Here is a 25,112-nt window from a genome sequence, read left to right as displayed (position 1 = left end):
TCATTTTTCACTGTGCTATAATAGGTTTTTCATGCCTCTTCATGTGATATCATTTGCCCCATTCTATCTCCCCCTTCCTTCTGCACCCAGTGTACTGCTCTTTCTCATCCTGTAATTATTTTTTATGTAATTCCCTCCAATTCACCATATACCTGTACCTTCTCTCTATGTATGTTCCTTCTAGCTGTGTTATTAGTGGTACAGTTTCTAATAGCAAGTATCACTTTTCCATGTGGGTATACAAATAGTTCAGTTCCATTGAATCCCTTGTTTTCTTTTCCCCTTTTACCTTTGTAGGCTTCTCTTGGGTCTTCATATTAGAGATCAATTATTTTTTTCAAATCTGGTGTTCTCCTTATGAAAGCTTGAAATCCTTCTATTTCATTGAATGACCATTTTTCCTTTGAAGTTTTATGCTTAATTTTGCCAAGTAGGTGATTCTTTTTTATAGTCCTAAGTCCTTTGCTGTCTGAAATATCATGTTCCATGACCTCTGACCCTTTAATGTTACAGCTTCTAAATCCTGTGTAATCCTGATTATGGCTACCCAATATTTGAATTGCTTGTTTCTGGCCACTGGTAGTATCTTTTCCTTAACCTGATAGTTCTATAATTTGGCTATAGTATTCCTCAGAATTTTTATTTTGGAATTTCTTTTCTGAGGTGATGGGCAGATTCTTTCAATATCTATTTTGCCCTCTGGTTCTGGGATATCAAGAAAGTTTTCCTTGATAACTTCTTGAAAGATGCTATCCAGGTCCTCTTTTTGATTATGGTTTTCAGGTAGTCCAATGATTTTGACATTGTCTCTCCTGGATCTATTTTCCAGAGCAGTTGTTTTTTCCAATAAGGTTTTTTGTATTTTCTTCTATTTTTTTTCATTCTTTTAAATTTATTTGATTTGATTCTTGATGTCTCATAGAGTTATTAGCTTCAACTTGCCCAATTCTAGCTTTTAAAAGTTGTTTTCCTCAGTTAGTTATTGTAATTTTTTTCCATTTGGCCAATTGTATTTTTAAGGAGTTTTTTTCTTCAGTGGATTTATGTATCACCTTTTCCATTTGGTCAATTCTATTGTCTAAGCAATTGTTTCTTTTTCCAAGCTGTTGACTCTTTTTTCCCATAATTCTATTGTATCACTCTCATTTCTTTTCACAATTTTTCTTCTACCTCTCTCATATGATATTTAAGCTCCCTTTTGAGCTCTTCCATGAGTACTTGAGAGCATCTCTCATTTTTCTTTGGGGTCTTTTCCACAGGTGTTTTGACATTGTTGTCTTCTGAGTTTATGTCCTGATCTTCCCTGTCACCATAATAACTTTCTGTGGTCAGACTCTTTTTTTTGTTGTTGTTTTTTGCTCATCTTTTTGGCCTTTTTCCTTTAAAATTGATCTCTGCTTCCAGAGTGGAAAGGGCACTGTCTCAGGTTTCTTCTCGCAGGGCTTGTAGACCCTGGCAGTTTACCTGGTGCTCCACTGGTGTAACCCTGAGGCCCACGGAGAGCCCTTGTGTCTGATGCTATACTGGGTGGAGTGGGGGGTGGTGGGGGTAGGATGGCTGATGCTGCTGGAGGCTGTAGGAGTCTGGCAGCTTCTGAGCAGTGGGGTGTTTTTGCATTTCCCTGGGGCTACACTGGAGCACACATCAGTCTGGCTGGTGGCAGCTGCCTGTTTGTCCAGGCCTATGCTGAAGCATGTTGTGGTTCTTGGAGCTAGAATCTGTCCATTCCCCTGGCTATGCTGAAGGTGGTCCTGATATTGTCATTTGCTTATTCTACTGCACCAGGGCTCAGGATCTCCCACTGGTTTGCTGAGGTGGGACTTGCTGCTGGTTTGCTAGAATGCTTCCTTTCCTGGACTGCATTCTCATTTTACCCAAGTTAGACCTTTCTTGACAATCTTCCAAGTTTCTTGGAAATATTGTTTAACCCCATCTTTCTTCAAGTTCTGCTATTCTGGGATTTGTTTTGGGGAGCTACTTTATTGTTCTTTAGAGGTGAATAGGGGAGGGTTATGATGAATTACTGCTTACTCCACCATCTTGGCTCCCATGATACAACTTTCCATTAGTAATTGTGTTTGAAGTATTGATTTGATTATTGTTTCTGGAGCAAAACACAAGTAGCAAAGGTAGAGAAGGGATATATATTACTTGTAATACTAGAGGGGACAGTAAAATGATGGCCAGGATGAATGGCTAGATAGAACATGAAGTAAGTCTTGATTGTTCTGAGGTTAACAATGCATAATGGAGTTCCTGAGTTTGTACTTATTCACAAGAAAGACAACTCAATCCAAACTGAGAGTTCCAAAGATGAATGGATTAATGTAGGGAATGATGACTGGGAAGTCTAAATGACTTTTAAGAACAAACTAAGGGGTTTGGACTATGCTCAGTAGGAAATGTGAAACTGTTTAGGATTTTTGATCAGCACAATCACCATAGCCCATTAGAAAGATTTATCTGGCAGTGATACAAAGAATGAACTTGAGGAAGGAGATACCACAAGATTAAAAGTCTGTTTATGAGACCAGCAAACTGGACAGGAAAGAAATAAAAAATTCTTAATTGTGAGAACAGAAAGGAAGAGAAAAATTCAAGAGCTACTGTGGAAATAAAAGGATAGGGCTTGGAAAGTAATTAGGTATGTAATGAAGGGAATCCATGGTGAGTTCAAGATTGTAAAGTGAATGACAAGGAATATGGTCAAACAATGAACACAAATAGTAATTTGTGTTTCTATTAGGGTTAGTAACCAGGAGAAGGAAGAGTATGTTTTGAATCCAAGAAAACTAATTTGATTATGGCAATGTAGAGATTTTGGCACGAGCAAAGATTGCTGTCCCCCATGCTTGGAAAATTCTCCCTCCTCATTGCTATCTCCTGGTTTCTCTGGCTTCCTTCCAGTCTCAATTGAAGACCCACCTTCAACAAGATGCCTTTCCCAGTTCTCCTCAAACTTAGTGCCTTTCCACTGATACTACCTCCAATTTATCCTGTCTAAGTCTTGTTTATACATAGATGTTTGCCTATTGCCTCCCCAATTAGACTGTGAACTCTTTGAAGGGAGGGATGGTTGTTTGCCTTTGTTCAGATCCTCAGTGCTTAGCATAGTACTTGGTGCACAGTAGGAGTTTAACAAATGCTAGTTGACTGACTAAGCAACTATAAAAGGGGACTCCAAGCTTCCAAGGCACATGGGGACTGTAGTGTTGAACTAATGACAGCTCATATGCTGAACTCATCTTGTTCAAGCAAATGAGTGAAATATGAGGAATCTCCCCTTTTTCCTTTTTTTTCCTTTTCAATTTTAATTTTTTACTTTATAAAAATATTCCATCAAGAATATTAAATAAATATGGGGGAAAGTAAACCTCTAAATATTCCTAATTGACCACAATATGCTGTTTGTTAAAAGAGTTTTGGTTTTCTTTCTTTGTTTTCAGATGGACAGATAGGGAGCAGAGATGGGGGTGAAGGAGACTAGCAATAGGTTTGTCCAAAAAAATGGAAAAGAACAAAAGAGGTCATTGAAGTATGTTTTTAAAATTCACAAAAGAGAACAGAGGGGCCAGAAGAAAAATCATATCAGCAGGACAGAACTAAAGACAAAGCCTGAATTTATTAATTAATTAATAGATATATTTAAAATTAAAAGCAATCAGCATGAAATAGAAATCACCATGTCACAATCCTTTTTCTGCTCAGAGAGCTAGATAAATAAAGATGATACCTAATGTTACGTATGATACCCACACATAAATATATACATACATATATGACATGATATTTAATAGCAGGGTATATATATGTACATAACTATATACATACACACACACACACACATATATATATATATATATGTGTGTGTGTGTGTGTGTGTGAATACCCACTTTGTGTTATGTTTCAGTTGAGGAATAAAAACAAATATTTTTAAAAGACCACAACATTCCATGCACTAAGTTCATCCATTCCTCAGCTTTCACAATGAAAATATGATGAGAAAACCATGAATCAATCACAAAATCACTGAAATTATTGTTTTCCCTTGGAACAGAAGATTCCAGGTGTTCAATTCAATTTCAGTTTTAAAAAATTAAGTACTTTTGACATCTAAGTCACTACAGAGATTGAAAGGTGAGAAAATTCTTACCCTGAAGGAGTCCATCATCTCCTGGGGGCAACAGAGAGAATAGTAGGTACAGCAGTGAGCAGGATAGAATATAAAAGAGTAGAATGTGATAGCGGACAAGTAGACACACAGATACATATAAGAGAATATGAAAAGGTCAAATGTGAAAGGGGCAAAGAGGAAATTCAAAGTGTCCAGGAAGAGCTGGAGAAGTGACAGGCCACTTCCACAGAGAGGCACAGTGGAGGCGAGGCTGGAGATTGGCCTTGAAAGAAGAGATGGATTTTAATAAGTAGAAATGAGGAGGAATGGGGGACAGAAAATTCCTGTGCTAAATAAAGGTATTACCATACTTACCTTCTACATTTCTAAACATTCCTATCCAAAAATTGGTTTTGCTTTTCAGAGGCTCAACCTTGTAGGTCAAAAAGGTTGATTCCACAGCTGACTCGATGGAAACCAAACTTGCACCTGCAAAGTAGACAAAAGAACAAATATGATTCAGATACATGGAACTGGTGGGAATGGTTTATTCTTTGTGTCAACTACCTAATAGCCAAGGTGTTTAAAAGATAGTCCTGGATCTTGACCTGCTCTTCACTAGGGAACGGACTATTCCCTTAAATGACATACTACCTAATGACTAGATGCCTCTTTCCTCGCCACTCAGTGGTTAGTGATTGGATCCCTCTAAATCAGGGGTTCTTCACCTTTTTTGTGTCCTGAACTTTTTTGGCAGTCCAGTGAAGTCTATGGAAGCCTTTCTCAATATATTATTTTTAGGCAAGACAATAACTTATCTTAAATACTTGTAATTTCCTAAGATCTGGAGATACAAGCAAAAAGAAAGACAGTCCTCTACTTCAAAGAGCTAACATTCTAATAAGAGAGGACAATACACAAAAGGAAGCTGAGAAGTGGGACATCAACATCTAGAAAGTCAAAACCAAAGTCAGGAAGGTAATGAAAATAGGTCATCCTGGGACACTTTCCAAAATGCATAAAATGAAATATATAGGATTACAAGGAAAATAAAGTATATTGAAATAGTTTTCAAAATATTTAGATTAAAATCCAAGTCAGAAATTCAATTCAAGAAATGTTCTAGATGAATTCAGAATTTTAACTTTGCTCTCCATAATGGCATAAGTTCATTTCCAAGGTGAACATTTAGCATTCGTTTATTGAAAAATGTGGTGGGAGGGAGGAGAAAATGAAGTACTCCATAATTATTTATTAAACTGATGTATTTTACATTAACACAATGGCACAAAAGTACTTGGAAGCAACATGATACCGTGGAAAAAGCAATGAATTTGTTGCCAAAAGAAGACATAGGTCCATATCCTCTGCTAGGCAGAGCTTGGGCAGTCACTTCATCTCCTCAGCCTTAGTTTTGTCATTTGTAAATTGAGGGGATTAGACTTGGAGACTTCTAAGGCCTCTTCCATCTACATCTATGACCCTATGAGATGTTATTTCTAATTTCTAGGGCTCATCATCAACCACAAACAACTTTACACAACAGTCACAGAAAGTTGTTGGTATGAATGCCAGAACTATTTTGTGAACAGTTATAAAATGAAGATTTACATTCTGCCCAGCGGTATAGAATGTTGTGATGGAGTAACTGGAATTCGGCAATGTCACATTAAGAATGGAGAAGCCAAAATTTGATGGAGGATATGTGGTAGTGGTGATATCAAAAGAAAATCTTGTTTGAAAAGAGCTGAAAGAAAACATACGATGTTGCCTATTTCCAATCTTTCCTCTCTCTCATCTATTTTGCACACTATGAATTGAGGAATCTTCCCAATATGCCATTCGTATTATATTGATCTCTAGATCAAAATCCTTCAATGATTCTCCCCTGTCAATAAAATAAAATTCAAACTCATTATTGTTCATCCTTCCTTTTGAAGAGGACCAATGATATCACAGGGTGATGACTTGATTTGTGCATAAATTGGACTTAAGTGAAGCAGAGTTGCATAAAGCCTTCAACCTCCCTCACTCTTCTAGAGTCATCAAAGTCCAGTGTCAAGACAAAGTCAAAATGACTGACAATGACTTGGGATGCAGTGGATGGCATCTTCAAAGACTGACCAAGCTCCAAGTGTTCCACAGTGCCTGCTTCAGCTGCCTTTACGACAGTTGGAACAAATTGTTGGGGCAAGGGGGGTGGAGGGGGCAAAGAATCGTCACGTGCTTGAGCCCACTGACAGATTTGTGGCCTGTTGCTTACCCTCAGCCTGCTTTAACCTATCTACCAAGATGGTTTCGCAAGGCTGTGGTCATTGTATATGCTATTACTTCTTGGAGTCACAGATGAAAATTGAATGAAACGTGGACGCCAAAGGTGGGTGAGCGACCTAGAAAAGGACTCAGCAAGTCCTCACACTAAAGATGTTAATCCTCCCTGAACACTCCATACACTCCTCCCAAACTCCTTAGATTAGTATTCAAAACCCTCTATTAAGCCCCCCCAAATTAATCTCTTAATAAACCACTGTATGAGTTTTCAATTCCAGTTAAATTGTTCTAACACTCTGTGACTCAAACATGCAAGAATTGCATTCCTACTCCCAGAGTATATATACAAACTTAAAATCAATTAATCAATAAACAAACATCTATTACTTATTTTCTGGGCATTATGGTAAGCCCTTGGATATAAATCCAGAGAACAAAACAATCCCTACTCTCAAGAAGTGAACACTAATTAATGGGAGAGAGACCAAATCATACATAGGCTAATACCTTCATTTTATAGTGAAGAAAACTGAGACCTAGAGAGGTAAAAAAAAAACAAACAAAAAACGAAAACAAAAAAAGTTGTCATTATGATATGGCAACCTTTCTTCCTTTCTGCCACTTAGCTAACATCTATCCTTCCTCCAAAATCTATCTCAAATTCTATCCTGTTCTTCCCTCACAGCCTTGGCCAGCCCTCAGCAAACACCTACTCCTCTGAATTTCTCTAACACTTACTGACTGTACTAATCTGTCAATTAGCATGTACTAAATTTTATTTATTTATTAGAAATAGATGCATGAATGGATGGATGAAGACGTCCATAATGGCTAGAGGATAGACCTTGGAATAGGGAGATCTAGGTCCCACGTCTAATACATACCATCTGAATGATCATGGTTAATTTATATAATCTCTGGGTGCCCCAAGCAACTCTCTAAGACTTTAAATTACAGATGAGTTGCTGAACTCCATTGCTAGGGTTGGCCCACTGGGAGCTCCCCATACCAGGGAAGTCATATGTTTTGACTACATATACCTATACCTGTGTCTGTGTCTATATCTATATCATATATATGCATATATCTATATCTATGTATATCTCTATATAGCCTGACTGTAATTAAAAGAATGTCTTACTTTTCTTTGTACATACAGTGCCTAATGCAAAACTTTTCACAAAGTAGGTATATAATAAATTTTTGGATGTTTGATATTATTAGGCCAAAGCAATCTATTAAAGGTGAATATTCAGCAAATGGAATTCTATGGCTTAAAAATAAATGAGAATTGTCTGTGAGTTCAGAGTTTTAGAGACCTATTTGATATATATCTATATATATACACATACATATGTTTGTACATGTATGCACCTACATGTATGTGTGTATTTACATCAATATATTTGTGGTGATTTAACCAAACATTTATGAAGTACAAAGCTAGGTGTTATTGTCCACTGCCCACCCTCCTCCCTTTTCGGTGCTTTGCTTTGCTCTGTTTCTGCCCAACTGAAGTTCATCAGGCATTGGAGACTCATGCTGCACTACCCTTATCTATCATCTTCTCCTGGAAAAAAGACCTATTGAATCAACACAGGACCCAAGGCCAATTATTCCCCTTCCATTTCTCCAAATTCATGTCTCTTTCAGGAAGCATTTCTTGTCCCATGGTGAGGGGGGGAGAGGAGAAGTTGTGAAAAACAGAGACAGAGAAAGGAAGGAAAGGGGGGAGAGAAAGACAGATGGGAGGGAAAGAGGTAGGGAAGGGGGAGAGAGGGAGAGACAGACACAGAGGGACAGAGACAGAAGGAGAGAGACAGAGACAGAAAGAGAGAGAGGGAGAGAGTTGTAGAACTTGTCTGAAGCACTTGTTTTAAGGAAAAAAGGAATGGGGCAGGGAGAGAGAGATGTTAAAATGATAGAGGAAGAGATCTTTCTATTTCTTCTCTTTCCATCTCTGATCAACTGAATTCAGAAATCAGTAAAATACTGCTTCTATCATCTTCCCATACTCCCTTGCCTAGTCTATATCCTCCTGCCAATGATTGACACTAGAATCAGTCCTCATTGGTCCACCCTATATGTTTGGATGGAGCTATAATCTCACTAATTCCCACATTCCCACTAATAATGCCATTCAGCATCCATACATGATGACCTATTCTGTGTGACTCTTGTCTCTATCCTACCATGAAATCACCAGAAAGGGTTCCCCAAAGATTTTCTGGACATAAACTTCTCTGGGTAAGGTATTTTCTTTTGAAACTGGACAGAAATCAGTGGAGAATGCAATCTGCACAATAGCTATCTTTGACTCTTGCTACAGGACTGGTTCTAATTTTTTTCTAGGTTGTACATTTCTCTAATGATATCTTTCCACCCTCATGGAAAGTCTTTTAATATAGCTCCAGCACCAGAATCCACCTGCTTAGGTCCATATGGAGAGGTTCATCACCAGTAAGTCAGTTACTTAGAGTAGAATATAGACTTTAAACAATTAAAGAACAAATAAGGCATTACTTAATACTAAAGTCGAAAGAAAAATCTCCCTTGTTATTAATGCTGTAGTTCGACAATGAAAATGGTCACTCAAGCCAGATTTGATTGGCTTTACATATTTAGATAAAAATAGATTTTATCCTTTTTCTCCAGGTGACAAGTTTTTGTTAATGTTCTACTAACCCATTTTTGGCTGGTACCCCTAAGATCAGATCCAACTCTGAAAATGTATTACTGTTCTGATGAATAGCCACTATTATTGAAAAGAAAAACTTTTTTTTCCTTTAATTAACAAACTACTCCACTTTTGAAAAAAAGAAACTAAACAAAGCAAAGAAAATCAATCAAGACTCAACACAGTACAACACTAATAAGTGGATTAAGTGCCTTAGCAGTGAGAAGTAAACATTTTTATTTTATAAAATCTATATCAGGTGGTTAAACTTTACCTGAATAAGAATTTTTAACAAAAAGGGTCAACTTTTAAATCCTGTCTCTCACACATACTACCTATCTCTATGCTATCTCTATGCCTTCAGCAAGACAGTTTCCCTCTCTGGACCACAATTTCCTCATCTATAAAATAAAATGAAAAGTTTGGATTTGACAGTCTCCAAGTTTCCTTCTAATTCAAAGTCACAGGATCCAATGAAGGGTCTAGACAGAAATCTGAATAAAAGGCCAGGAGTTGTCGGGTCAGTGGATGATTAAACTCATATGTTAAATGATGAATACACATCAATAAAGATTTCAGATTTCGAGTTTAAATGGATTGCAGAGGTCATCTAATCCAACTTCCTCTTTTTACAGATGAGGTCCACAGAGAAACCGTGATTTGCAAAATGTGAGATTTAAGTGAATGGAAGCAGCATGAAAAAATATTTCAGAGATTAAATTCTCTATGGTGCTTTATATTTTAAAATAATTCTGCAGCAGATTCTCTGGAAAAGGAAGAATAAAAGAAGAAAGAAGGGAGGAATTCTTAAAAAGAGAAAGACCTAGGTTGAAAGTTGAGGATTGGATTTCCTTGCTTAGCTGAAGACAAGTCAAAAAAATCTACTATTTTAAACTATTTAACAAGCAAATCAGCTTTATTTTTCTACTTTGAATTTTAGCACTTTCTTTTCTATATCTACCCCTAATTATGGAGATCTGATGCAAATGGTTTTCTGTTATTGGTGAGATGACTCTTAAGGACAGAGTCCTGACAAGGGTCATCTCAGGATATAAAAGTCACTGGACTTGAAAATATTGTGACTAATGAGATGAGAAATTATCTCTTGATTTGGCTGGAGTATGTAATCTAGTGAGTAGCCCTAGTTGGGAGCTTTGAGACAGATAAAATGGGAGAAGAGGTCAAGTATTCTTTTGTATATCTGCTGAGTTTATCTCTACAACTGTAGGGATTATGTTTTAAAATGGTTCTGTGGCTATGGGAAACCCAATTCTCACAGTTGGAGAGTTTGGACAAAAACTGGCAGACATGCTTTGAAGGAGGTAATAATGGCTTTCTATGCTAGAAGAAATTCATTACAAGGAAGCAAATAGGGGAAAAGTTAAAAAATTAGATACTTGACATTCATTATTTGAAGAATTTAAGGGACACTTGTAATCCTTGCTGCAATATGTACAATCTGTGAGCCAGTTCTCAATAAAACTCATACTTACCTATTCGACTACATTCTAGCAACGCTTGGCCCCAACTTCTTGTAGAGGAAGATTCGATATAATAGCAATGACCATGGAAAGGGATCCAAGAAATTTGTTCTGAATCTGGACATCTGCCAGGTAATTGTGGAGGCTCTGTGGAGGGCTTTACTGAGAGGTAAGAAGATAATTAAACGACAATTATAAAGTTTATGAAACAAAATACACTCCAGAATCAACTTAAGGGGAAAGAAAATCTACCACTGGTCATAAGTAAGAAACCACCAATTGTCCTTTATTTGAATTCATCATTATCACTACTTGAATTTTTATGATTTTATCAGTTCTAGTTATGACATCAGGAGAATTCCAGAACCTGATAGCTAAAAGGGATCTTTAACCCAATTTCCTCATTTTCAAGATGAAAAACCTGGTATTTGTGACTTGACCAAGATCACACTGTTTCTTTCTTATTGTCTGAAGCAGGATTAGAAGCCTGGCCTCTAGTGTGGTTTAGCAGAAAGAACAGTTAAATGGGGAGTCAGAGGATCTGGGTCTGAATTCCAAGTCTGCCAAATACTACTTGGGTGAACCTGGGTGGGTTGCTTTCTTGCTCTGGGTCTCACTTTCCCTATCTAGAAATGAGGTGCATAAGATCCACAATTCTCCCAAATAAAGTTTGAACCAGATGAAAATGTAAATATTTAACAAAATAAATAAAAATATAATAAAAGATAGATCATGTTACATTTTAAAACTAACATGTGCCCCATAGGGATCCTTTTGTACAGATTAATGGCCTCAGTTTCTGAGTTTAGCACTAGTACAATTGATGGTCTTGAAGGTTTTTTCCAACCCTAGCTCTCCAATCCAACGAACCTTCTGATGATACTGTCTCTCAGTCCAGTGATATTTCTACTATAGTCTATGATAGTTGCTCATAATTCAGAAATTACATAATCAGACATATGCACATATCAGCAATATAGAAGTCTAATTATTTGGCTCCCAGGTGAATTTTGCAAAGGTATCGGTGCTCTCAGCTACTGTTCTAAATTATATGCTCACCATATACCCCATGAGCCCTCTGGACTTGGGGGACCGTAATGCTTCAGTCCTAGCTTGTTAGTGCAAAGTTAGCATTTATTACACTTATCCCATTGCACCTCTGATGTTATAGCCAAAGGCCAAAGATGCCATTCTAAGTTTGAGTGCAGTTTCCCTAATTCTGAGAAATCTAAAATGGGCTGTGTTCTATTATTTTATATAAGAATTTCTATCTATCCCTGAAAAAAATAAGGAGATTTGCTTTGGAAATAAGGTGCCATAAAGTCAGAAGAATTCCCAAATAAATGCTCAGAATGTCAGTGACAAATAAACACTGATAATATGCAAAGTAGAAATGGGGACTGGACCCGTGATTTCATCAGTATAGGGAATTCCCAAATGGGAGAATTACTGCTCATGAAGCAAGTTGGCATGGGACCTTCTCTGCAACTCATTCCTGGAGAGTTGCCTGGGCAACTTAAGTGGTGCCAGGGGGCCACTGTGCTAAAGGCAGGATTTAAATTCAGGTCTCCCTAGCTCCAGGGTTGGTTCCAGGATAGGAAATGCTTCACCCTAATTTCAGTCCTGTTTGGTGCTAGAGGAAAAAACAGGTAAATGGACAAAGAATGGTTGATCTAACATCTTCCTGTTAGATAAAGAGAGATTTTTGCCTGCTCAAAAGTTCCTGAGACAACAACTAATGCTTTCAGCAGCACAATGACAAGGGTAGGTACTTGCTTGCTTTGAAAATCAAAATCCCCCCCAAAGAATATTGTAATGTCTAATTACCATCTGATTTTTTGCAGAGAAATTGGTAAGTTTCATTACAAGCTGCTGTCTTCCAGAATCCATCCAGATCCATATAAACACAAGCTGATTTCACTTGAGGCTCCCCAGGGGCCCAGTTTGTGTATCTCATTCTCCATTTATCAGTCCATGTGTATTCACCTTGAGTCTATAAGGAAAAACAAAGACTTACATTACTCTGTTTAACACCAAATTAACCAGCTAAAAAAAATTAAGTCAAAACTTTTTTCCCCTCAGATCTATACAGTTTAAGTCGGAGGGCTAACTAAACTCTCTAATTTTATAGAGAGGGAAACTGAGGCCCAAGGAAGTTAATGACTATTCCAAATTCACAAAATTAGTAAGCAGAATAGAATAAAGATCCCAGGTTTTCTGATTCCTATTCCAGCAGTGATTCATGATGCTTCAAGATTTATTTTAATTGTTTTATTCAGTTTATTCTTTTATAATTTACTAATTCATACAAAGTTCTTAACAACATAGCCTAATTAATGCCCTAAAAGTGACAAAATGTTTGAATTATTATTATTTTTTTCTGTTGAAAGGACATCTTCAGCAGGCAATGTTCATTAACAGGCTAATGTCCAACATAGGCAGAGCTGTTCCATTCTTGAAGAAATATTTTGCAGTGTTATAGCGTCTAAATCAATCAGTAATTTAGTTCTCATTGATTCCACATAAGTAATTATATAGTTAAATAGTCATCATGCTAATTTGGCTGAAAATAACGGTGTAGGATAATGCAAAATAATTTATATAAAATAAATGTACATTATATTTACACCCATGAAAGAATTATGACAATATTTATTAAGAAAGATACCATGCTTAAATGGCAAAAATTAATTCAAAAATGAAAGGCAAAAATTTTTAAATAACAAAAGATAAAATGTCTGTATAAAATTGATTCACAGTCAATATCATACTTCCTTTTAAGCAATAGTAGTGAGAGGTCTTAGTCATGACCTTGATTACCAGAGAAGCCTATAGTTCAACATGCTGCGGTAATCTGATAGGATCACTGCTCACCACTGACTCCCCAGACAGATAACAACAGCTCCTCCAGGGGCATTTGAGAGATGGACTCATTCAGGGAATATTCCATACTCATATAGAAGCACTCTAGCTCTAGAAACTTATAATAACTAACTGATAGAGTGCTCCTAGAAAATGCACCTACCACCCAGCCTTCACCTTCCCCCCACCCAAATCTTCTGCAGGCAGTCATAATTGCATTCAGTGCTCAAATGGATCTGTGATCTCAAGGATGGGAATATCCACTGCACAGATAAATTTCACTAATGTGAATGAATTGACATTAATGAAGAAACAATGACAAAAACAAACGTCTAAAAAACATCTTAGTTAGCAAATATTTCACTGAGGTTATTGATCAGAGACATGTGGCAGTCAAGAAAAAATACCGGCTTAGAATTTACTTGTTTATAAAATTGAGTGAAAAACAGTGTTTGAAGATTATGGGCCGTGTTACCTCATAAAAAGGGAAAGAGTGGACAGTAAAACCTGTTTGAAGAAAGGTCAGCAAGAGACCCGACCTTAAGCAAAATCTCCTTAGGGTATTTAAGACTGAAAATGGACAATAAACAATAAAATGTATGTGACAATAAACAAGAAAAATGTAATGGTGCTACTTGAAAAAAAAGGTAAATAATTAAAGCTAATTAGAATCAGGATATGATCTGAGAAGTTCTCAAACAGGATACAGTATAAGAAATTCTCAGGTAAGACTCTGGAGAAATATTGCAGGTTCTTAGACACATAGGAGGGAAGTCTTATATTTTCCTAAAATCTTACCAAGTTGCTGTTCAGGCCAATCCAGATAGGTGCATTGTGCTTCTGCATTTCCAGCCATACAAATGCATTAATATAGGGGTCTAGGATGCTGGCAATTTGGGAGGAGCTACCCTCACAGTAATCCGAGGCATCATTCCATTTCATTTTCATTGCCATGACTGAATAGCTACTGTCACCAAACTTGATGAAGTCCATAGATTCTGGTGTCACAGAATGAGGCAGAGCAGGGTCTGAAATTATTTTTTAAAAAGATATCATTTTAGTTATCTTGATGAATAAAATTGATTGAACTGAGGCCTCACAGGGTGCATGCCCCTATATTGGTATGGAATTATTAGAGCTAGTGATGCATCCTAACAGATACAAAACAGTACATATCCAGTGCACAGCAATGAAATGTGCAAGGTGTTCTATGACCATTTTCCTATAATAAATAGAGATATTTTGATCTTCATTACTGATCTTCAAAGGGGGTCATTTCCAAATTGGTTAAAAAAACAGCTATGTGTTAAAACCAGGTTCATCTGATAAAGAAATATATTTTTCCCAAATGACAAATAGAAAGACTTCTTGAAAATTGAAGAGTAGTCAGAGAACTAAGAATGAAATATGCGATGGAAGGGGAAAGATTAATCTCACTGGAAAGGAGGAATCTACTATCTAGTCATAATTTTGAACCTTCTCCCTTTCAATTTTCTTTCCCCATCTTAGTTGAGTTCCTGTGTTAGTAATTGGCATGATCCTTATCTTATATTCCTCCAAATCATCAGGGTATGTCATATGGGTAGTATATGTATATAGAATAAATTCTGGTCCTGGCCAGGAAGCATTTAGGGAAACCATGGTTCAATGAGAGAGTCCATTCTTAATGCCCATTGTCTTGTTGTTCATTGTCTTGGCACCCAGCCCCATATTAATAAATATTACCTGGTTCTCTAATCTGATTGTTGCAATGCCCTTTTCCTTGAATATGTGCATCTACCATTGCAATTGACAACAAGGGATTTTGGGAAACTGGTTCCTGGCTACGTCTGCCTCTTTGGCATACATGGAATACATCATATGTTTGATTGCTAAGTTGGAGCTCTATGGATTTATATCTGTGTCTTTATATCTATATAGTAGCTGTACTACCTATCTCCTACCCTGCTATAAACCATGGGGTCCCTTCCCTTTTGGGTCTTCTTTGTTACAGTCTTGTGTGCTTGGCACATGGCACTATATAAATAACTATTATTATTATTAATTGCTACCATTGTCTCTCACTGGCAACGTGGCAGAAATAGTGTCCCTTGGAGCAGTAGTGATTGACAGCAAGAGGAAGTCTTTCCATCAGGCAGTTTGATCACCACCAAGAGATAAGGATAAAGTGAAATGTAAATTGCCTAATTAGCAGACCTGTAAAACTGCATTATGCTTCAATTAGACTTAAATAATAGCCTCTAAGCAAATTGCAACAGTAATTATAAGTTACTGAATTCTAGTCTAATCAGTCTGTAATACATGCTATCATTCCTTTTTGCTCAACATTCCTTTTTCTGCATAGGGATAAATGGCCTATCCCATACCTGATTCATGTTTATACATTGGGTTCTCTGATCCTTTTTTTTTTAAAACCCCTAAGCTTTGAGCCCTGTTATTATAATTTCTCCAGAATTCTGGGGTTGGGAGGATTAGCCAAAGAACGTGAGAGTTTGGGCACCCATTGAGAAGTCAGGATTACCCTAGAGCTAAACCCAGGCAAAAAACAATGGTTAGATAATGGCAAAGTTATGGTGCAAGTAACCAGCATGGAGACAATTGAGTGGTTTTCCCTAAATACCACTTTCTCTTCTGATTTAGACTTCACTTTGTTTGCCTAACTTCTCTGAATTCTGGACCTCCTCATTTTTTAGATCAAACACATCTGCTTACTTCTTTCTAGCTTTTATGGCCTCTATCTCACAAAGCTTCTAGAGTGCCAGATTGCCAGCATAGAACCATAGATTCTCATTTTCATTGAAATGAACCTTAAAGATTAAATTCTCCTCTTTGAACAAGAATCCCTCCTATAACATACTTAGAAAGTAATCACTCTGCTTTTATTTGAAGCCCTCCAATGAGAAGGAGCCCACTATACTCCAAGGCCAATGATGGTATTTCTGGACTGCTCTCACCATTGGAAGTTTTCCCTTTGATTAGCTGAAATGTGCTTCTCCACAGCTACCAGCTGCTTATCCCCCTTCTGCCTAGCTGAAATGTATTTCTTGGCCTTCCTCTGGTCCACTCTGATTTATAACCAACCGAGACCTGCTTTGTAAGCCCAAGTTACAAAACAGGAATGTGAAAAATAGCAAGGATAGCAATTCAGGGTCAATTGATAACGAATGAAATCAGAGTGAATTAAAATCCCTGTTTTCCTTTTCTCTGCTGTTGCTGCCACCTTGTGTCAAAAGAATATTATGGAGAGAAGTGACTTGGACTATCTCCTTTTTGCTTGTTTTTTTTTTTTCTTTTTGCCGTTGTTTATAAATGCTAAGACCACAGGCAATATAGCATAGAGTTGTCCAAGGATTTCATATTTTGGGGAGCTCTATGGTTATCGTTGGAAAAGGAAATGACAAATCCCTTCATCAAAAAAACACAATAACAGAGTCACAAAGAATCAGACATGCTCAAATGACTAAACAAAAAAATGGTTATCGTAATACAGTTGGAAAATTGACAGACCATCCCCCCAAAAATGAGGGTAGGTAAAAATTACCATTGCTAATAATGGGAGGAACAGCCAGAGGAAAATTCCTATGGATGGCTATTATCTTAGCTAGTCTGCTCTATTTTGAAATTTGCAATTAGAGGCAAAATCTGAAGAGACATTACAGGTTACTAAGAGAGGTCCACCTAAGGGCAAACAACAGAGGTGGTACCATTTTGTGCTTTCAAGAATCTTGCACCTGGGGGCGGCTAGGTGGCACAGTGAGTAGAGTGCCGGCCCCAGAGTCAGAAGGACCTGAGTTCGGATCCTGCCTCAGACACTTAACACACACACACACACACACACACACACACACACAAACTAGCCTTGTGACCTTGGGCAAGTTACTTAACCCCAATAGCCCTCCAAAAAGCAAAAAAAGAAAAGAAAAAAGAATCTTGCACCTAATGTAGAGAAAGCTACAGAAAGGTGTCATCTGAACCATCCCATGAGAGAAAGAATAAGAAACACTGACATATTAATGAAATCATGTGAAAAAAATCTTTGTGTCCCTAATGCTAGCACTTGATATCAATGTCAGCATTTCCTGGTTTTGCAGAAAGTGCTCTGGAGGCATGTGACAGGTGGTAGAGCCTTCTCCTATGTACCCCCCATCCTAAGGGCTGTTCCAAAGTGATAGCCAATTCTTTGGTTATATTCTCTAGTCATGTTCTTATAGGTAGCTTTGTTAAAAAGAATTCTCTCTAGACAAGTATCTAGAAAGATACTTATGCATCTAAATGGCAGAGAACTAAGGCCTGTCAACATAGACATGCCTAGAGTGTGGGTCAGGTATATTGTCACATGTTGGGCACACCTGGCCCACACTGAGGAATACCTATGATTGCCAAGTACTTAATGGATCAAGTTCCTATGATAGTAGGCATGGGAGCACCGACATAAAGAGTAACATCATGTCCATTATGTCAAAACTCCATTGGGCTCCAAAAATATTCATAGTGTTCTGTTTTCAGATTTTCATTAGATTTCATTAGAGTAGGGAAGGATGAAGAGATTCTATCTGGGCAGATAAACAATTGCTTTATAACTTATAGTCTCAAAGAGATGTCTAGGGCATTGGGGGGTTAGGCAAATTGCCCAAGGGGACAAAGTATGGGTCAGCTGTGGGACCTGAATTCAGCTCTTCCTAAATCTAACACTTTATTCACTATGCTACTTTGTCTCTGCAACTTGAGAAAAAATGATGAAGTGAGCTAGCCCACCCCTTCTTTACTTCAAAGGGGCAATTGGGTGATGCCATAGTACACAAAGCACTGGGCTTGGAATCAGGAAAACTCATATTCTGAGTTCAACTCTGGCCTCAGACAGTTACTACCTGTTTGACCCTGGGCAAGTCACTTAACCCTGTTTGCCTCAGTTTCCTCATTTGTAAAGTGAGCTGAGAAAAGAAATGGCAAACTACTACAGTATCTTTGTCAAGAAAACCCCAAAAAGGGTCATGAAGAGTCGGACAAGACTGAAAATGACTTAAGAACAATGAAAGGTAATAGAAATAGGGAAAATGAACAACTAATTCCCCAGAACCATAAAAATCCTCTAACGAGAAAGCATCAAATAGAAGCAATTAAAAATGGAAAAGTCACTAACTTCAAGTTGAGTGAGCATAAAGCTTCTTGGTGACAAAGATCTGAAAACATCATTCAATTAATTCCATAAGGAGTTATAACTTATTGCCAATTTCTGTTTACAGAAAATTAATTCTGCTGGTGAGGCTTTTCAAAATGTGTTTCTTTAAATGTTTATGATGAGTGCTCATTTCCCTCTTGGTTGCAGATGATGAACTATGCAGAGAAAAGTATATGGCGTCAAGAGGAAAATCAGAAATGCAAAGGAGACTATGGTTTAACTCACCAGAATCAGTCTGGCATATGTAACCTTTTTCATTTTCACAGATTTCATCAACCCATTTCCCTGCCTCCAGCGATGTACCTCCAACAATAACCACACAGTCAACCTAAATATGGGCAGGTGGGAGATGGAGGAAAAAGGAGATAAACACCCATCACAGATGATTCAAGGGAAAGGAAGAAAAGGGGAGGGAGGGGAGAGGAAGGGAGGGAAGGGCAGGGGAAAGAAGGCGAGGGGAAGGGAGAGGAGAGGAGGGATGGGGAGGGGAGGGAAGAGAGCCAAGGCAGAACAAGGCAAAACAACCTGCAATGAACACTTACATCCTCATAGGAAAGGAGACTTCTTCGGCCAGCAGGAAAACCTTTTGCCCAATTTGTATACTGAACTCCTCGGCCATCTGTCCAAAGGAACTTGTTTTCTGAATTGATGTCATTCATTCCAATCCAGCTGTCATGGTTAGAAGCCCTCAGCTGAGTGGTGAGGAATGCTGAAAGTTTCATGTGATGATTTTAGTCATTGACACATTATGAAAAATAATGCCAAATAATACCAAAATGCTTAGATTGTATTGTTATCTGCAAGGATCATTTGAAAATCTTTATGCTATCCCAAAAATAAACTAGTAGAGTATTTCCACTATCCAAGCAATACACTCAAGCCTTTTAAGGGAACTTTCTCAAAATATACTTTTTGGGTATTGTTAGTAAGGTCCTCAGGGTGGTTACAATAGACAAGGAAATTGGGAACAGGAGGATTTGGCAACGGTACAGTCCCAATAAGGGGCTCCTGAAACCCAGAGTTGTTATATCATGAAGAAACCCCTGGAATCAAACACTGGAAACTATTAGAATCAGATGACTGAAGAGGGGTAATACCAGGAAGACACCACAAGGGGACCTGAGGATTTAGGGTTCAAAGAACTCAGAGAGACAAAGCTTAATTCCCCTGAATTCAATGCACAAACATTTATCACGTGCCTACTATCTTCGGAGAGTTGAGGATTACAATGATAAAAAATAAACCCTGTACTCAAGTGTACATTCCACTGAGGGGATATGGGCATGTACATAATTAAGTACACAGTCACACAAAATAATTTCAAGAGCTAGAGGATGCTAGTAATTGGGGGGGGGGGATTGGGACAAGGGGGAAAATCTAGAAATTCAAGCATCTGTGTGTTCTGTTGATTCAAGGAGAAGCAATGAAATACACTAAGAAAATAAAGGGGCAGAAGGAGACTTGGACCCCGATGCACATGACGGCTCTGGCCGACGGTGGGCAAGTTATTTAACCTCAGTTTCCTCATTTGTAAAATGAGGATAACAATATTTTTACTATCTACGCTAGAATTGTGGAGAAATTCCTTTGTAAACCTTAAAACAGTCCATAAAGATGAGTCATGATTATTATTACATCTTTATTTCATGGGATGGTCTGCTATGACCAACGAGGGAGAGGACAAGAGAGGCGCATGATAGTCAGGCATGGTTGGACCCCTACAGGGAAACACTGAACTGAGATCACAGATTTTCATGGATAGTGACTATTCTTATGCTGATTCTTCTTTCCAATGAAAGAAGAATATTTGTCTTTGAGTCATAGGCAGAAATAAATGCTAGTGCAAGCAGATATTGACTTATTTTTCATTATATTTTTTAGTCAACAAAAATCCATCTCCCCTCCCATTAAGAAATTCAGAAAGGGTATGGTAATCTTTAAGTTATTTATTCCCCTTTCCCTGGGGAACATTATTTACATTGTTCTTGAGTGTATTTATCAATTTGGTTTTTTTTAAATTGTTGGTCTTGGATTTATTCCTTAAGTAAGAATATAATCTGTTCCAGCAATAGGAATAAAACCTGAAATCACCTGCTAACATTTCAGCCTTAAATCTCTTCTACCAATGCCTCTAAACAAGTATTTAAAAAACTTTTTCCTGTCTAGTTAGTACATATTATTTAATCTTGAAAGAGCTTCCTTGTGAAAATCTCTATTACCTTGATTCAAATTTTGTTCACCTCAGAAACATTGATTTCTAGCCAAGATAAGAAATCAATTATTCTACTTATCTATTGGATTGTTGAGGAGGTCAATGTTAGAATTACTGGACCATGAATGGGTTGGAGAGGCCAAAAACTGACATCATTGCAGCAGGCTCATTGATCCAAGGCTTCTATTTCACCAGCCTCTCTCCCCTGCCTCCTCCAAGTGATAAGATAAATTATCTTAAAATTCCATTTTCTGCTTATATTTCTGTTTCCTAAAAATCAGCTTCCTGAAGCTGTTTCTTCCCTCCCCCCTTGTTTAGATTCCCCAGTGCAAGATCAACCTAGGAAGAATTTCATTTTGTTGGACCCCCTTCACCATAGGGTAACTAACCTCAATGAACAAACTCAACTGTGTCATTACCTTTCTAGTCCTTGAGAGGTTTTTATCTAAATTTTGTGTGGAATGTGTGAGGGAGAAAGGCCTGAGTCGTTCAGTTCACAGTAGTTGTCCTGACTACCCCTGCATATTTCCAATAATATTTTGAGGAAGTTTGTCATGCTCCCAAGAACAAGGAATCTTGGGTCTTGAGCAATGCATAGGTATTTGGATTGTTGGTTCAAGGCCTGTAGGTAACTGAATTCACTATGGAAGGGGTTGGCACCCATTATTATATATCCCAGCAATTAACCTCATAGGTTTGTAGTTGGAGTGTGCCATACTGCTAAATGCCATGAGGTCGCCTGCTAGCCTTTCTGAGGGATGCCTTCCCTACCCCAGGCCAACTAGTAATTGGTAATTGGACTGCCCTCTATGCTATATCCCACCCCAAATGAATTTGCTCCAAGTAAAAGAAAATTCCTTGGAACTTTTTTTTTTTTTTGCTTTTCCCACATTAGCAAATTCAACTGCATTACTTGTTATAAAACAGGCAAATAAGCAAAAATTTCTAAAACAGTGTAGGTTTTACATAGAAGCTACCCTGTTATAAGTAAAACCTAGTCTACCAAGACAATGCACATTGGATATTTCAAAGTGAATGTCTCATAGGCCTCTCAAATTCAGCATCCCATGATGTAAACTAAAAAAAAAAATAAACTACAAAATTTCAACATCCCCAAAGTAGAACTCACTATTCCCCCAAAACTAGCCCTGAATTTCACTATTTGCATTATGGACCCCATCATCCTTCTAGTCTGCTAGGTTCACAACTTCCATGTTATCTCTGACTCCTCTACATAGTCATTCAATTGCTAGATGTTTTCATTTCTACCTGCACATTTCTCTACTTACATGGCTGCCATGCTACTTTGGCCCTTCTTGTCTATCACCTGCATTACCACAATGGCCTCCTGTTTGTCCTCTTTATCTTGAGCCTCTTCTTTCTCCAATTTATCCTCCTCATAGTAGCTGAATAAATTTTCCTAAAGCTTAGGTCTGATCATCTCATTCGCCTACTCAATAAACTCTAGTGGTTCCATATTGCCACTAGAACCAAACATAAATTGCTCTATTTAGCCTTTGAAGTACTTTGGTCTTTGTTCACTTTCTTTTATATTATTTTCTTATACATTAATTCCCTCCTCAAAGTGACCTTTTTGCTGTTCTACACACATGACATTCATCTCCCATCTTCATGCCTTTGCAATGGCTGTGACCCATGCCTGAAATGCACTCCTTCCTCTTATAAATCCTTTGTTTCTTCCCTTCCAAACTCAGTTTAAGTATCACCTTTGACATGAAGACTTTTGTAATTTCCTAGGATCCTATCTCCCAAAATTTTTGTTTATTTTCTATATATGTACTTATTTATATTTTTTCTCTCTCTACACAAAACATAAGCTCCTTGCAGGAAGAAATTGTTTGGTTTTTCCTTTGTACCCCCAGTACCTAATACAATGTCTGGCATCAAGCTGATGCTTAATAAAGATTTGTTAATTAATTGGTTAATTGATAGAGGCTGAACATTTCCAAAATACCTACAAATATGTTCTAGATGGTCTATTAATAAATAATTAATAAATTGGTTATTTTGACTAGTTTATTTACTATTTCTCCTCTCCGATATTTGTAGCTTTAAAGTAGGAACTCTGTGACCTGCTCCTAGGTCAGCAATTAATAATAGGATATAAATCACAATAGGATTGATTTATCATAGAATCTTGGACAATCTCCTGTCCCCAGATATAATCAACAAGTATCAATTTATGATGATACCAATGCTTCTGTGAATTATGTGCTGGCAAATACTCTGAGGTACCTGGAGAAAGATTTTGTCAATATTGGACTAGATCCTGTCAGATAAGCTTATTACATTATAAATTATTACTTTACTAGAGACCCTAGTAGCCTAAAAAATAATTTCCTCATAACAAGATGGAACTCATTAATCAATAGGAGCTGGTTTATTATTATCTAATATTTATCACCTGTAACATGCTAGACAAGTACCTCAGTTGTTTAGAAAGAATTACTATCATTAATTATTGAGTGTCATCAGCCTTTGTACTGTACCTTGTTCTTTCCCACTGTGTATGGAAGCCAGATTTCCTCCAAAACTCTGACAATCTTTACGTGCATTTTGCCAATTTTTCCTCTCTTCTCCTTTAAATCCAAAGAATCTGTAGCACTGAAATGGGAGAAAACAATATCTATTCATGTTAGCTAATGGTAAAAAAAAATAATCTAATCATAGGAATGTGACAAAAGGTACATTTTCTCGTAACTGAATTGAATTATAAAAATTAGAGTTAGATCTATTAAAGAGGCAGTAGTACTCTTGAAATAATTCTAGTTTGAGGATAAGGCCCGTATTCGAATCCTGTCACTGTTATTTACTAGGTGTGTGATTTAGATCATTTAACTTCACTGGGACTTAGTTTCCACATTTGTAAAATAAGATGCCCTTTTAGGTTTATTTCACTCCTAAAGCTAAAGCTATAAACTTATAAAACTTCATGGCTGTGTTCTTTCTTAGGACAAATAAGGCATATAGCCTTTTTTTTTTTAAGCAATTGGGGTTAAGTAACTTGCTCAAGGTTACACAGCCAGTTATTATTTCTGGGTATGGTGCTGAGTATCTGAGCCTGGATTTGATCCAGGTCATCCCGACACTGGAGCCAGTGCTCTTACTCACTGAGCCACCTGGCTGCCCCAGGCATATAGTCTTGAAATATCTCCTTCCTTCTTTCCTTCTTCCCTTCCTTTCTTTCCTTCTGTCCTTTCTCTTTTCTTTCTCTCTTTCTTTCTTTCTTCCTCTCTCCTTCCCTCCCTCTTTCCTTTCCTTCCTTCTTTCCTTCCTTCCTTCTTTCTTTCCTTCTTTCCCTCCTTCTTTCCTTCCCTTCTTCCTCCTTTTTCCTCTCCTCTTCTTTCCTTAAGACTTCATAACTTTCCTCATCTCACCAAACTAGAAGAACAAAGACTGACTACTCAAAGGCCCAATTCCACTGTTGATCACTCCAAGAGCTTTGGTCTTCTCCATTTCTAACCTAATTTTCCCCTCCTTAAGGCAACCTTGTGCCCTTCTGCTTCGGGTGGGACTCACCCTATTAATATCAAACTTACTGCATACATTCAAGTCATGTAACCCATCGTACCTTGGAGCTCCTGAGCTCAGGAGATCCAATGACCTCAGCCTCCATGGAGGATGAGATCAGAGGCCTGTACACCACACCTGGTGATCTCTCACTTGCCACTGAGAATTTTTAATAGGCAGTTCCATTCAAACCCCACGAGAAGCTTTCTATATCCATTACTTTTGCAAATATTCTCTTTGTTCTACTCAAGTCTCATTGAGCCTATCCACACTGATTGATAAAGAGCCTGCTGGTAATAGCTATAATACCTTGTTTTGGAAAAACTTCCACCCCCCCCGACATCCTCCAGGAAGCGGAGCTGGTGTGGGAGAGACAGTGGCATTGATGCTACTGTTATGTCGCTGGCAGATAAAGTTATTCGGAAAACCACAGTTAATGTCATTCCAAAGCCCTGTCAAGAAAATCATTTAAAAGGTGAATTCGCTATATTAGACAAACATTTATAATGAAGAAAAACACACTATTTTATACTTTTAAGTGCTTTTTTGGTCCCATAAGAATATTTAAAAGTAGAAGACTACTAATAAAATTCAATTTTACATAAGTCCCTAGGAAAAATGTATTCAAGGCACTTCTCTTTCCCTTCTCTGAAATACCTGTGGTATTAATTTAATAAACGTATGTTTTAATTTCTACCAGGTACCTACCCAGCATTATGTTAGGTGCTAGTGACATGAAGACAAAAACAATCTATGGGGGGTAGGGATGAGGTGGGACACAATAT

The 25,112-nt window shown here is 37.6% G+C and overlaps 1 protein-coding gene across 2 annotated transcripts in view; it reads right to left on the bottom strand.

The window, feature by feature from the left end:
* Nucleotides 1–25,112, bottom strand: part of MRC1 (mannose receptor C-type 1) — a 127,812-nt gene that overhangs the window by 5,699 nt on the left and 97,001 nt on the right. For both annotated transcript variants that reach the window (XM_069086266.1, XM_069086267.1), the window contains exons 20-27: nt 24,637–24,779; nt 23,307–23,421; nt 19,127–19,293; nt 18,810–18,912; nt 14,204–14,433; nt 12,371–12,536; nt 10,556–10,705; nt 4,490–4,603 (exon numbers count right to left, since the gene is read on the bottom strand). In XM_069086266.1, coding sequence (XP_068942367.1) covers nt 4,490–4,603; nt 10,556–10,705; nt 12,371–12,536; nt 14,204–14,433; nt 18,810–18,912; nt 19,127–19,293; nt 23,307–23,421; nt 24,637–24,779 — 1,188 coding nt within the window. The remainder of the gene's footprint in view (nt 1–4,489; nt 4,604–10,555; nt 10,706–12,370; nt 12,537–14,203; nt 14,434–18,809; nt 18,913–19,126; nt 19,294–23,306; nt 23,422–24,636; nt 24,780–25,112) is intronic.

This window comes from Petaurus breviceps, unplaced genomic scaffold, assembly GCF_028583685.1.
Source record: "Petaurus breviceps papuanus isolate PSGF00001 unplaced genomic scaffold, PetGlider_PUasm1.0 178, whole genome shotgun sequence".
NCBI classification, from domain to species: domain Eukaryota; kingdom Metazoa; phylum Chordata; class Mammalia; order Diprotodontia; family Petauridae; genus Petaurus; species Petaurus breviceps.
Note: the sequence above shows the minus strand (reverse complement) of the source record. Positions and strands in the feature narration are given on the sequence as shown.